Source organism: Trichechus manatus, unplaced genomic scaffold (assembly GCF_000243295.1).
Source record: "Trichechus manatus latirostris isolate Lorelei unplaced genomic scaffold, TriManLat1.0 scaffold00008, whole genome shotgun sequence".
Taxonomy (NCBI): Eukaryota; Metazoa; Chordata; class Mammalia; order Sirenia; family Trichechidae; genus Trichechus; species Trichechus manatus.
The window spans coordinates 22611027-22624785 of NW_004443944.1; the positions used below are offsets into that span (position 1 = coordinate 22611027).

General features: G+C 39.4%; 1 protein-coding gene across 4 annotated transcripts in view; it reads left to right on the forward strand.

The window, feature by feature from the left end:
* Positions 1-13759, forward strand: part of CHD6 (chromodomain helicase DNA binding protein 6) — a 237380-nt gene that overhangs the window by 118785 nt on the left and 104836 nt on the right. For all 4 annotated transcript variants that reach the window (XM_004370339.2, XM_023724628.1, XM_023724623.1 and 1 more), the window contains 5 exons: positions 1237-1299; positions 2166-2224; positions 2895-3012; positions 7520-7606; positions 7817-7951. In XM_004370339.2, coding sequence (XP_004370396.1) covers positions 1237-1299; positions 2166-2224; positions 2895-3012; positions 7520-7606; positions 7817-7951 — 462 coding nt within the window. The remainder of the gene's footprint in view (positions 1-1236; positions 1300-2165; positions 2225-2894; positions 3013-7519; positions 7607-7816; positions 7952-13759) is intronic.

A 13759-nucleotide genomic window follows, 5' to 3' on the forward strand; every position in this document is an offset into this window, starting at 1 on the left:
GTGAGCATTTCTTCATGTGTCTGTTAGCTGCCTGAATATCTTCTTTGGTGAAGTGCCTGTTCATATCCTTTGCCCATTTTTTAATTGGGTTATTTGTCTTTTAGCAGCTGAGCTCTTAACCATTGCACCACCAGGGCTCCAAGTCTCCTATAGTGTATATAAAACTACTAAAATACAACTGCTTGAATAAAGTCCTAGAAAAAAATGTCGAACACAAGCGTATTGTGACTTAGTGAATCTTTTTTAAGTTTGTCATTTTTTAGAGATTTTATTATAAACACTCTGTAGAAAGAAGTTTCGTGGGAATTATCAGCCTAGAAATTTTGGTATATATCCACAATGGGAAGAAAGGAATTAATTTGTTTTCAGTTGGGATTTACATTCAAAGGATCATTCACTGAAACAAAAAGTCATTACTAGGTACAGAGGGTAAAAATGGTAGTATTTAATAAAGAATAATTACACCTTACATTTGCATTGTGTTTACCGTTAAAAAAAAATGTTTTCACATGCCATTTTATTCCCCCAGTAACCCAGTGAGATACGTATTTTTAACTCCTGTTTTAATAGATTTGAAAGTGAGGAGATGTTCATTGACTTGCCCAAAGTCAATAGATGGTAGATGTTAGAATTGGGACCTTCTGATTCTAAAGCCCTCAGACTGTTTTCTGTTACAATTTCCTAAGAGTTGTGTGCAGCAACAACACATGGACAGTTTTGGCAGAGAAGGGATATCTAGGACCAATTTTAGTGACGCTAAAAGCACATCTGAAATTAGGAGTCTGAAAAACCTCATGTGGGAGAGGAAGGTGATAGGGTTGTGCCCAGAGGTTAGACCGTACACCTTTGCACTCTAGCTGTGCAAAATGTAATACTTGTGATCTTTTGACTTTTCTGTGGGCTGATTGGAAGGAGATATCAGTGCTCAAAGATGGTGAGAGATGAATTGATACCTATTGTACTACTTCTTAGAGTCCTGGTGGTCCTGTGGTTAGGGGTTTGGCTGTAACCTAAAGGTCGGCAGTTCGAATCCACCAGCTGCTCCTTGGAAACCCTATGGGGCAATTCTGCTCTGTCCTATAGGTTCACTATGAGTCGGAATCGACTCAACGGCAGTGGGTTTGGGTTTTTTTGTTTTTTTGTTTTGTACTATTTCTTGTAGAATTCCTGCCCCCCGCCCCACCTCCTGAATCTGTGGTACCAGTAATTTTCTTTCTTTTTAACCTCTGTCTCTAGGAGCCTCCTGAAGATGATGCAAACATCATCGAGAAGATCCTGGCATCTAAGACAGTCCAAGAGGTCAGTGACTCAGGTTTCTAGCTTTTATATCACTAGCACGGATTACACCCTTTATGAAGAGCTATTTGGCAGAGAACCTGGAATGGTCATTTTTAGCTGGAACGAGAACTAGACAAGAATATTGTCTGGCTAGTCAACATCTATTTTTGCTCTGAAAGATAATTTTAGGATATAAGATTCTTAAATATCTTGAGTATGGACCAAATTGACTTTCTCTTATTGTAATCCTAGCAAAAAGTATTTAGCCCTTAGTTGCTATAGCCCATTAAAGTCGGTAGAAGGCCAAGAAAAGGAGATGGAAAAAGAGTCCTAATGAAAGCATTGTGGTTTTTTTCTTTTCCTTCTTCTTCTTTCTTTCTTTAGACTATAAGGGTATCTCAGATCCATGGTAGGGTCCCTTAGAGAAAATTCCTGGAGAGGGAGAGTATAGTGGTACTGGTGAGAGCATAATTTCATCTTTACTTCAAGTATTTATGAAAATAAAGTTCTTTTAGAGTGAACAGTACTACTGTTTGGGAGGTGGGGTCGAGAGACATCAGAGATAAATGAACTCACTTTTGCACCAGGCTCTGGTCCTGACATTTCTCAGAACCCTGAGCCAGTTTGGGTTTATCAACTGAACCCTGTCTCAGCCTGACCTTGGAAGGACACATAGAGGATTTGAGTCCCTGTTTTACTTCATAGCTGTGCCTTTGGAAAACCTGGACCATAGCTGTCAGAAAAAGACCTGGGGAAATGGAAATATCCTCAAGAAATCTTTACTAAAGCCAGGCAGAGGTGTTGATTTACATTTTTGGGGGGGAGAGGGGCACCTGAGGGTGATTTGCAAGGGATCTGGGCTAATAACTGCTTTCTGCTGGTTACAGGTTCACCCTGGAGAACCCCCATTTGACTTGGAGCTATTCTACGTTAAGTATAGAAATTTGTACGTCTATTTAATGTTATTTGTATTTTGTATGAATAAAACTTCCTTTCTCTCATCACACTGTTATCTTCTATACTTTCAGAGAATGGCCCCTAAGGCATGACCTACAGATCTTGATTGACTCGAGCTCACCTTAGGCAGTAGTGTCAACTCTGGCTGCACACAGCGCACATAGAGAGCTTTTTAAAACTACTGAAGCCCTTGTTCCACCCAAGACCAGTTGACTCAGATTCTGGGAGGGGGTGCCACAAGAATCAGTGTTTTTTAAAAACTCCTTGGGCAGTTCTCATTTGCACCAAGAGTGGAGAACCATTGTCCAATAACATAAACACTTTTTTTCCTCTTTGCATTTCTCCCTCCTTCACTACTACCTACCCACTTTAACTAATGTGTATTAATGATAGCCTGCCTACACCTTCCCACCCTCTGCTCTGAGCCAGTTTCTGTAGAAGCTACAGAGAGATCAGTTGCTTAGAATTATTCCCTTGTTTTATTTTGTTTTCTCTTTTGCTTTTGAGGGTAAAGCCTTTCTAAGCCCAATCCCCAGCAGTTTTACAATAAACCACTCTACTGCTTCTGTGTTAGATGGCCATTCTGTTTTTTGAACACCTTAAAGCTCAGTCATTTGCTAGCTATATGCTTGTTTCACAACTTATATGTCTTTGGATAGTTCCTACTTACATTGTAAATGGGCCACAATGGAAGAGCTCGAGAAGGATCCTCGCATCGCACAGAAGATCAAGCGATTTAGGAATAAACAAGCCCAGATGAAGCACATTTTTACTGAGGTAAAGCAATATTTACTCACTCATTTGATTGCTGCCTTTTCTTGCAGTATTGAGTTCTGGATTTCAGTTTCTAAATTTCTAAGTCCGGGTTGACGTCCTATGCAGATCTGTTGCTCAAATCAGATTGCTAAGTGCAAAACTAGTCCAGATTTAAGCTAAAGGAAGCAAATTATCCACCAGTGTATGAAGATTAGATTTTATAAACTGACCATTTATATGAACATGTATCTTGGCCAGAATACCTATAAATAGCTAGGACAAGAGGAATGTGCACACAATTTTTCATCTCTTCTCCATCCCCCACCCCCAAGTTAATTCCAAAATGACTTTAAGGTTTTAATATAAAAGCAACGAAGATAAAAGTGTTACAAGTAAACATAAATAAATAATTATATCTATATAAACTTGGGAATTTCTAAGTATCATACATACAGCAAGAGGAAGGATTGATGAATTTGAATGTTAAACAAATCTGTACTGTCTACACATTGGGAAATGCCACAAATATTAAAGTAAATAATTAGGAAAAATGAGTATGAATGTATATGTATATACACTACGTACATACACATTTTTCCTTCAGATCCTTCAGTACTAACTGTATACATACACAAGTGTGTTTAGGATACATTCTTCTTCCCCAGTATGGAAACCTTCCTGTTTATATTTACGCCACACATATACACAGACACATGACAAATAACTTTACTGATAAGAAATGCTTTTATAACTCAAGAAAAATATAAAACTTCGAATAGAAAAAATGGACAAAAGAACAGGCAGTTCAGAAAGAAGGAAAAATTGATCATTAACCATACAAAAATGTAGTCAGTTTCACTAGTAATCAAATAAGTGCAAATTGAAATGAGAATCTTCCATTTTTTACTTATCACATATTTGAAGATTTAAAAACAGGTATTATCCATTGCTAATGAGGGCCTAAGGAAGGCAACACTCACTGGGTGGGAGTGTCACTTAATTTGACCTGTCTGGAAAACATTATGGCCAGGCATCAAATGTCTCCAAATTTGCCTATCCTTTGTCCCAACAGTTCTATTTCTGTATTTATTTTAAGAAAATCATCAAGTCTTTTCACAAAGATTTAACTATGATGAAGAGTTGTTTATCATGGTAAAACATGGAAAACAGCCAAAATGTTAGATAATAAGCATTTGTTAAATTATAGTACATTCTGTAGGGTGGAATACTGTGCAGCTAATAAAAATTATATTGGAGAATGATTGATGAATGGAAAGATGCTTAGTGTTATAAACTACTATTAGTTGAAAATGTCACACTCTAACAGTGTTTATGGGACCGTTCCTTTGGGGGGCAATGCAGAAAAAAGCTCCATATTAATGTATAGAAAATGTCTTGAATATACATGAAAATGCTGACATCGTTTTCTCTGACTGATGGGATCATGGTGATTTTTTTTCTTTTTTTTTAAAACATATAATTTCAAATTTTTATGCAGATAACTTTTATAATAAGAAAAGAAACAAACAAAAGCATTCTTAAAATGTGAAGTCACTAGTACCAGATCCTGAAAGTATACTCAGATGCCATCAAATTAAATTGCTGCATATGCTTAACTCATTCATTGTTTATATTGTGCTTCTTTTCCTCAAGTAACAAAAAGTTGATTGTTTTAGGATAATGCCAATAAACATTCTTATTGCAACAAACAGTAAGAATGGGGTTCTTTCCATCTAGCCTTAAAGTTTGGCCCCAGCTCTGCCCATGATTGTTTTAAAGCATATGAGAACTGATTTTCATGGTACTGTTCTTCCAGTAGAGTTCGGGAAAGGAACATGACTAGATTTGGAAGAGCCATTCGTGAAGCCCTGATGGACACTCCCTCTATTCTTGCAACATTTAATCACACCTCTGTTTTAGCAAGTATTTGCAGTGTAGTGACTTGTTTACATGTCTCTTTCTTCCACTTCCACTTTAAGCCCTGGAGGCAAACAGAGCCCATGTCTTCCTCGTATTTCCATCACTGGTACTAGGCACAGGGTCAGTGATCAGTAATTGTTTGGCTGTCCCTAGGTAAGGCAGGAGGGTTTGCCATATGCCATTCCCCTGCTTCAGATCCTTCAGCACTAAAGGTTTTCTTGGGAAGAAAGTCCAAACTCCTTCATGTGGCCTGCAAAGCCCCATGCGTCTGTTTTCTGATTTATTCCCAAGACAGCGATTTTTTTCCTTATTTGGGAATAAAGAGAGGAAACTGTGTTAGGGTGTCTAGAAATAACATGACAAGAACTCACTTTTGGGACGGAAAGGCTTTTGAGTAGATTGAGAAGGACAGTGTGCAGTTTAAGAGGAGTTACAGTGGAGAGTAGTTCCTACAGCACTGTCTTTGGTCTTGACCTATTCTACATTTTTATCAACAACTTGGCTGAATAACGTTGTTACAATACAGATTATAGCTTAGTTTCAAATAGAACATCTTCATATCCATTATCTCATAGCCACCTATGAGGGAGCTAGGGCACATGTGAAGGAGATTCGGGCTCAAGAGGCTGCGATTTTCCCGACACAGGTAGAGGTCTTCTGACTCTAAACCCTGACGCCTTGTGAGAACCCAGATTTTCTAATCTGACACAACACTGGAGAGTAAATGACAAAATCAAAGTTCAGATTTACTGGACAGGCTAAAATGAATGAAATATATTGCGAATACATAAATGTAATGTCCTACATTTATGTTTTAAAAATTTGGTACAGCTGTGGAGTGGAGACAATGACTGGGTAGCAGTTCTAGGAGAAAAAAAGATACGGCCAATTTAATTACCTATGCTTTACTGTGTGCCGAGAGTGGGATTTGACTGCTTAAACAAGTAAAGGTAATCCTAGACTGCACCAGGAGAACAGTCCTGTTTCGTTTTTCTCCTTTCAGTCATAAGTGTTATATTCATTTGGGTACCAAGATTCAATGAGGGACTTTGCAAACTATAGAGGGCAGTTGCAGGAGGGTTGTAATGGTGGGGAAGGAGGCAGAAGCACAGCTTAGTGATGAGAGCAAAGGTGGAAAGCGGACTGCGTGAAGCTAAGAGCCGGGGCTCTGGAGTCAGGCTGCCAGGGCACAGGTTCCAGCTCCCCCACCTCACAGCTGTGTGGCCTTAGGCCATTTGCATGAGCTCCTTCAGACTCAGTATCGGACTCTGTGTAAAATGGGACTCATAATAGTTCCACCTCACAGAATACCTGCAAGATTAAATGACACAGTGTTTATGGAAGCACTTAGCATAGTGCCTGGCTTATAGTCAGTATTTCATAAATGTTACCCATCTGAATCATTAAGGGGCCTGGAAACGTGGCATCTGAAGAGCAAAAAGGGTTATTTAACCCTGATAGAGAGGAGATTGCTGCTTTCAGATCTTTGAAGAGCCAACACAGAGAGGCGAGAATCAACTTATTTCCTGCTGCTATAGAGGAAGCAGTTCACAGCAATGAGTCACAATTATAAAGAAGGAAATGAGGCTGTAATTTAATAATGGTAATGATAAAGATCACAATACTACCACTAGATAGGGAAAGATAAAACTGTCTCAGGAGTGGATCGGGCCTTAGGGGATAGTAAATTTCTTGACAGGAATAATTGAATCTGAGGGTGGATTTGCCAGGGATGTTGTAATACAGATTCTTATATTGATTAGAAGATGAAACTAGATAGCCTTTAAAGGGCTTTCCAGCCTAAGAGACAGTAAGGAGAGTTCAGTGGTTCCAGGAGAAGGTTAATAAAGACTTGGGTGTATGTTCCAGCTCACACAGCTCTGTGACCTTGGTCACATTACTTAACCTCTCTGAGTCAGCTTCCTCACGTGAAGTCATCATAGCACCTGTTCTATCAGGTAGCTTTGAGGCTTAAGTAAAAGCACTCAGCATAATTCTGGACACAATAAATATTCCTAAATGTTACTTATTATTGCTTTTTAAGTAAACTTTTTTGTTGAAGCATTATATGCATAATGATAAATAAACAAATCATTAAGTCTACAGCTCAATGAGTGTTTACAGACTGCACACATCTGTGTATCTACCACCTAGATCAGAAGTAAATAGGACCTTATCAGTACCTCAGAAGCTCCCCTCATGCCTCCTCCCAATGTTAGCTATTATTGTTCTTGTTATTAAGAATTTTTGTAAGAAACTAATTCTGAGTTTCCAAGGGCTATCTTTGGACAAGGAGTAGAAAGATAAAAGAACCTTCTTGTGTAAATGTTTGCACAGTACTATACTGACCAACAGGAAAGACTTACCCTGGCTGTGGTGCAGCCTCTCATCTGAAGCATGGTTGAGTATTTTGCATTTAGTCGCAGAGAGTAGGATTTGGGAACAGTGAAGAAATGTCTGTAAAGTGACTTTTACTCTCAAGTGAACCCTTGCTTTCTGTGTTTCCTGATAGGGCCCAGGGAGGTACTGGTCACTTAAAGATCAAACACTAAGTGTTGGATTTGAGGGAAGGGGGACACTTTTAACTGTTCTCCTTTGTTTGCATTAGCCTGATGAAGACTTGTTCAATCCAGACTATGTAGAAGTTGATCGCATCTTAGAGGTGGCCCACACCAAGGATGCAGAAACAGGAGAGGTGGGTATTTTGCCATATTGCATTTCCTACTGTGTCTTCCCTTCTTACCATTTATCTTGGGGGAATGCTGTTTTGTTAACTTGTGGCCTTTATTTTAATGGCATTCATGTGTTGTGTCATAGAGTAGTTTTTCAGAGGCCAGCCAGAGTTTGATCGACCCATTTAAACTAGGAGAAAGAACATAAGTTTCTCTCTTGTGTTTCCCACCAGGAGGTGACACATTACCTGGTGAAGTGGTGCTCACTGCCATATGAAGAAAGCACGTGGGAGCTAGAGGAAGATGTGGATCCTGCAAAAGTGAAAGAATTCGAGTCTCTTCAAGTTCTCCCTGAAATTAAGCACGCGGTAGTGTATCTCTGTTTTGTACCATTTCTAACGTGTTATTTTATGAACTTGGTAATCATGGTGTCCATTTCTCTCAGCTCCTAAGTGGTTTTTGTGGTATGTTACCTTTGGCCACCCAGCAGTTTAGGGTGTTTCCCTCCCTCAATCAAACTTCGCTAGCTCCCCATTCAGCTTTAAATCTGGGCTCTAGTTTGATGTATGTGACATATAAGAAGCTGCGATATGAGCTTAGAATTTCTTGGTGCATGGCTGTTGTGTGGAGTCAGTAAGCTAGAACATGTGAGAAATGCCTGGCTTCTTCTTTCCTATTTCCTGTTTCTTATATCTTGCTCCATCAGTGATCTGGTTTTTTGTTTGTTTGTTTTTTTCTCTTTTGCCTTCACTCAACTGGAGGGTTCTTAAGATGAGAAGCTGTCCTTTATTTGTAGATTCCTGGCACCTCACAGAGAGAACATAGGTTCTCAGTATATGTTTATTGGATCAATTTGTTTTTCCAATTCTGGATTCTTACCACCAAGCTGCAAAGATGCCCCAGGGTTCCTGAGAAGTAGTTATATAGAGAGTAACGTAGTTCAAAAAAGGTATTGAGAGCCTGGTTAAAGTGTAACTAACTTGGGAAGAGAATCAGTTAATAAAGAATATGACTGTAATCTGGCTTGATCACAATTTATGTTTTAAAAAAAATCATTTTTATATGAAGAACTCTTATCTGGTTCTTTGTTACAGTAAAACCTGCAAAAGCCAGTACCTGTGTAAGGCAGAAACCTGTCAGAGAAAGAAAGCTCAAAGACATTATTTTCTACTAATAGAGAACGATAGAAAAGTGGTAACACTGCACCCTGTCAAAGACAGAAAACTTGCGAGACCTAGAAAAACAAGTCAGTCCTGTTGAGTTCCAGCTTTCACAGGCTTCACTGTAGTAACATTTGTTGTTTTTACATCTCTAGAGAGTTGGGACTCAGACTAGACTGTGAAATTAAACTTAGATCCTTGTCAGAGTCCATTCAAAAGCAGTGGGTTTTTTTATTTAGGTTTTGTTTTGTCTTGTTTTGGACATATTAAGGTGCTTAGAGGTATCTTGATATGGAAAAATGTGATCAGAAATTTATATAGCTTATAGTGTTATGTCTGCATGATCAACTATTAAATTTCTCTTTCAGCCATCTCCAGTTTTTCTAACAGTTGTTGGTTTTTAATTCAGTTTGTCAGTCATTTATTAAGCATTTGCTTTGAGTTGATTCTTGTGTGAGATACAATAAGGAACAAAGTAAAGGCCCTGCCTGAGGAGCCCACAATCTAATGGAAGAGGCATGTATGCACATGGACAAATACGGCAGCAGGCTGGTTATGATGTATGGCACAATGCAGAGACAAACTACAGGGGAAGCAGAGCCTAGAGAGAGTTTCATTCTGAAGAAAATTATAAGTTATCATCTAGAAGTAATCAGGATTCTTATGCACTCTCTCAGCCTCCTAGTATTTCCTCAGTCTGACTACATGCTTTGGCAAGAGCTTTCAGACGATTTCACGTTTCCTTTACTTTGCCATTTGTGATACTGCTGTCCTTCCCGTCTCCTACTGAACCATGGTATTGTCTCACACTAGTCATTTTTTTCTAATTTATTTATTCTCATTTAAAATGGACATTCTGAAATTTTAACTCAGAAGTTCTAAATTGAAATGGTACCTAAAAATATAATTAAAACTTTGTTAAAAGGGCGGGCTCCGAATGGTACTTCACCTGAATAACTTTTCTTTTTTTTTAAAGGGGATCCTATTCTGTACTTTGAAGTGTAGAGGTGACCCTCCCTGTCTTTATGAATAAGATACTCTATACCTAAAAACTTTTTGGTAAAAATTGGTAGCTTATAGATAAAACATTGAATTTTGAGACAGCAAAAAACGAAGGTGTCAGTAATGACAGTGCAAAGGGAGAGAAGCAGTCACTTAATAAGCAGGACCTACCTTAGAGACAATTGAGATGTTTCAACAAATGATGCAGCTCTGGAAGTGCTCACTCATCTATCCCAAGAAGTTTGGAAGACAGCTACCTAGCCAACCAACTGGAAGAGATCCATATTTATGCCTATTCCCAAGAAAGGTGATCCAACCGAATGCAGAAATTATCAAACAATATCATTAATATCACATGCAAGTAAAATTTTGCTGAAGATCACTCAAAAGCGGTTGCAGCAGTACATTGACAGGGAACTGCTGTAAATTCCAGTAGGATTCAGAAGAGGACTTGGAACCAGGGGTATTATTCCTGATGTCAGATGGATCCATTCTGAAAGCAGAGAATACCAGAAAGATGTTTACCTGTGTTTTATTGACTATGCAAAGGCATTTGACTATGTGGATCATAACAAATTATTGATAACATTGAGAAGAATGGGAATTCCAGAACACTTAATTGTGCTCATGAGGAACCTGTGAACAGATGAACAGGTAGTCGTTCGAACAGAACAAGGGGATACCATGTGGTTTAAAGTCAGGAAAGGTATGCATCAGAGTTGTATCCTTTCACCATACCTATTAAATCTGAAGCTGAAAACATAACCTTGCTTGCTGACAGTGAAGAGGAGTTGAAGTACTTACTGATGAAGATCAAAGACTACAGCCTTCAGTATGGATTACATCTCAACATAAAGAAAATAAAAATTCTCACAACTGGACCAATAAGCAACATCATGACAAACAGAAAAGATTGAAGTTGTCAAGGATTTCATTTTACTTGGATCCACTATCAACACCTATGGAAGCAGCAGCCAGGAGATCAAAAGATGCATTACTTTGGGTGTATCTGCTGCAAAAGACGTCTTTAAAGTGTTGAAAAGCAAAAATGTCGCCTTGAAGACTAAGGTGCACCTGACCCAAGCCGTGGTGTTTTCAGTCACCTCATATGCATGCGAAAACTGGACACTGAATAAGGAAGACCACAGAAGAATTGATGCCTTTGAATTGTGGTGTTGGCAAAGAATATTGAATATACCATGGACTGTCAAAGGAATGAACAAATCTGTCTTGGAAGAAGTACAGCCAGAATGCTCCTTAGAAGCAAGGATGGCCAGACGACATCTCACATACTTTGGACGTGTTATCGGAGGGATCAGTCCCTGGAGAAGGACATCATGCTTGGTAAAGTAGAGGGTCAGTGAAAAGAGGAAGACCCTTAATGAGATGGATTGACACAGTGGCTGCAACTGTGGGCTCAAGAATAACAATGATTGTGAGGATGGCACAGGATTGGGCAGTGTTTCATTGTGTTGTACATAGGGTCACTATGAGTTGGAACCGACTCGACAGCACCTAACAACAACAGCCTTGGAGGCACCAAGAGACAAATTCCTCCCTCTGGGATTTAGCTGAGGAGCCACTGAAGATGTGGAACCCTGGAGTAACTTGCTTCCTGTAGTATATACCTCTTAGCAGCCATCCAGACTAGGTACCAGAAACTGCTAGCTGATTTTAGGACTTGTGCTTAGATGGCTGAAATTTCTGGCTAGTAGGTGATTGATGTAAAGCTAAAACCTTTAGCACTGGTGAAATAAGTGAAGTCCAGAACCACAACTACCATGACCTCCACCAGAATCAGTCTAGTACAATTAGATGGTGCCTGGCTACCACCACTGACTGCTCTGACAGGGATCATAGTAGAGGGTCATGGACAGAGTTGGAGAAGAATGTAGTACAAAATTCTAACTCACAAAAAAAGACCAGACTACTGGCCTGACAGAGACTGGAGAAACCCTGAGAGTGTAGCCCCCGGACACTCTTACAGCTCAGTAATGAAGTCACTCTTGAGGTTCACCCTTCATCCAGAGATTAGACAGGCCTATAAAACAAAATAATACTAAAGGGGCACACCAGCCTAAGGGCAAGACTAGAAGGCAGGAAGGGACAGGAAAGCTGGTAATAGGGAACCCAAGGTAGAGAAGGGAGAGTGTTGACATGTCATGAAGTTGTTAACCAATATCATAAAACAGTATGTGTACCAACTGTTTAATGAGAAGCTAGTTTGTTCTGTAAACCTTAATCTAAAGTACAATTACATGGGGTTGTTAACTATTGTCATAAAACAATGTGTGTACTAACTTTTTAATGAGAAACTGTTTGTTCTGTAAACCTTCATTCTAAAGTACAATAAAAAATAAAGTACAATTAAAAAAAAAAGTGAAGTCAAGAGGAGTGACTATATCAGAGTATCATGCTTCTACATCTTGTTGTTGGTAGGTGCCCTTGAGTCGGTTCCAACTCATAGCAACCCTGTGTACAACAGAATGAAACACTGCTCAGTCCTGTGCCATCCTCACAGTTGTCATTATGCTTGAGCCCATTGTTGCAGCCACTGTGTCAGTCCATCTTGTTGAGGGTCTTCCTCTTTTTCACTGACCCTCTCCTTTACCAAGTGTGACATCCTTCTCTAGAGACTGGTCCCTCCTGATAACATACCCAAAGTACATGAGACGAAGTCTCACCATCTTCACTTTTGAGGAGTGTTCTGACTGTACTTTTTCCAAGATAGATTTGTTCATTCTTTTGACAGTCCATGGTATATTCACTGTTCTTTGCCAGTACCATAATTCTGAGGCGTCAGCTCTTCTTTGGTCTTCCGTATTCATTGTCCAGCTTTTGCATGCATATCAGGTGATTGAAAATACCACAGCTTGGGTCAAGTGCACCTTAGTCCTCAAAGTGACATCTTTGCTTTTCAGTTTAATAAAGATGTCTCTTGTGGCAGATTTGCCCAATACAATGTGTCATTTGATTTTCTTACTGTTACTTCCATGGACATTGATTGTGGATGCAAGTAAAATGAAGTCCTTGACAACTTGAGTCTTTTGTTCGTTTATCATGATGTTGCTTATTGGTCCAGTTGTGAGGATTTTTGTTTTCTTTATGTTGAGGTGCGATCCATACTGAAGGCTATAGTCTTTGATCTTCATCAAAGTGCTTCAAGACCTCTTCCCTTTCAGCGAGCAGGGTTGTGTCATCTGCATATCTCAGGTTGTTAATGAGTCTTCCTCCAATCCTGATGCCACATTCTTCATATAGTTCAGCTTGGATTATTTGCTTAGCATACAGATTGAATAAGTGTGGTGAAAGGATACAATCCTGATGCACACTTTTCCTCACTTTAAACCATTGTTCTGATCGAATGACTGCCTCTTGGTCTATGTACAGGTTCCTCATGAGCACAATTCAGTGTTCTGGAATTTCCATTCTTCACATTGTTATCCATAATTTGTTATGATCCACATAGTCAGATGCTTTGGCATAGTTAATAAAACACAGGTAAACATCTTTCTGGTATTCTCTGCTTTCAGAATGGATCCGTCAGACATCAGTAGTGATATCCCTGGTTCCACGTCCTCTTCTGAATCCGGCTTGAATTTCTGGCAGTTCCCTGACAGTGTACTGCTGCAGCCGCTTTTGAGTGATCTTCAGCAAAATTCTACTTGTGTGTAATATTATTGATATTGTTCGATAATTTCCGCATTCTGTTGGATCACCTCTCTTTGGAATGGGCACAGATATGGATCTTTTCCAGTCGGTTGACCAGGTAGCTGTCTTCCAAATTGCTTGGCATAGATGAGTGAGCATCTCCAGAGCTGCATCCATTTGTTGAAGCATCTCAGTTGGTATTCCATCAACTCCTGGAGCCTTGTTTTTTGCCAGTGCCTTCAGGGCAGCTAGAACTTCTTCCTTCAGTACCATTGGTTCTTGATCATATGCTGTCTCCTGAAATAGTTGAACGTTGACCAGTTCTTTTTGGTACAGTGACGCTGTGTATTCCTTCCATCTTTT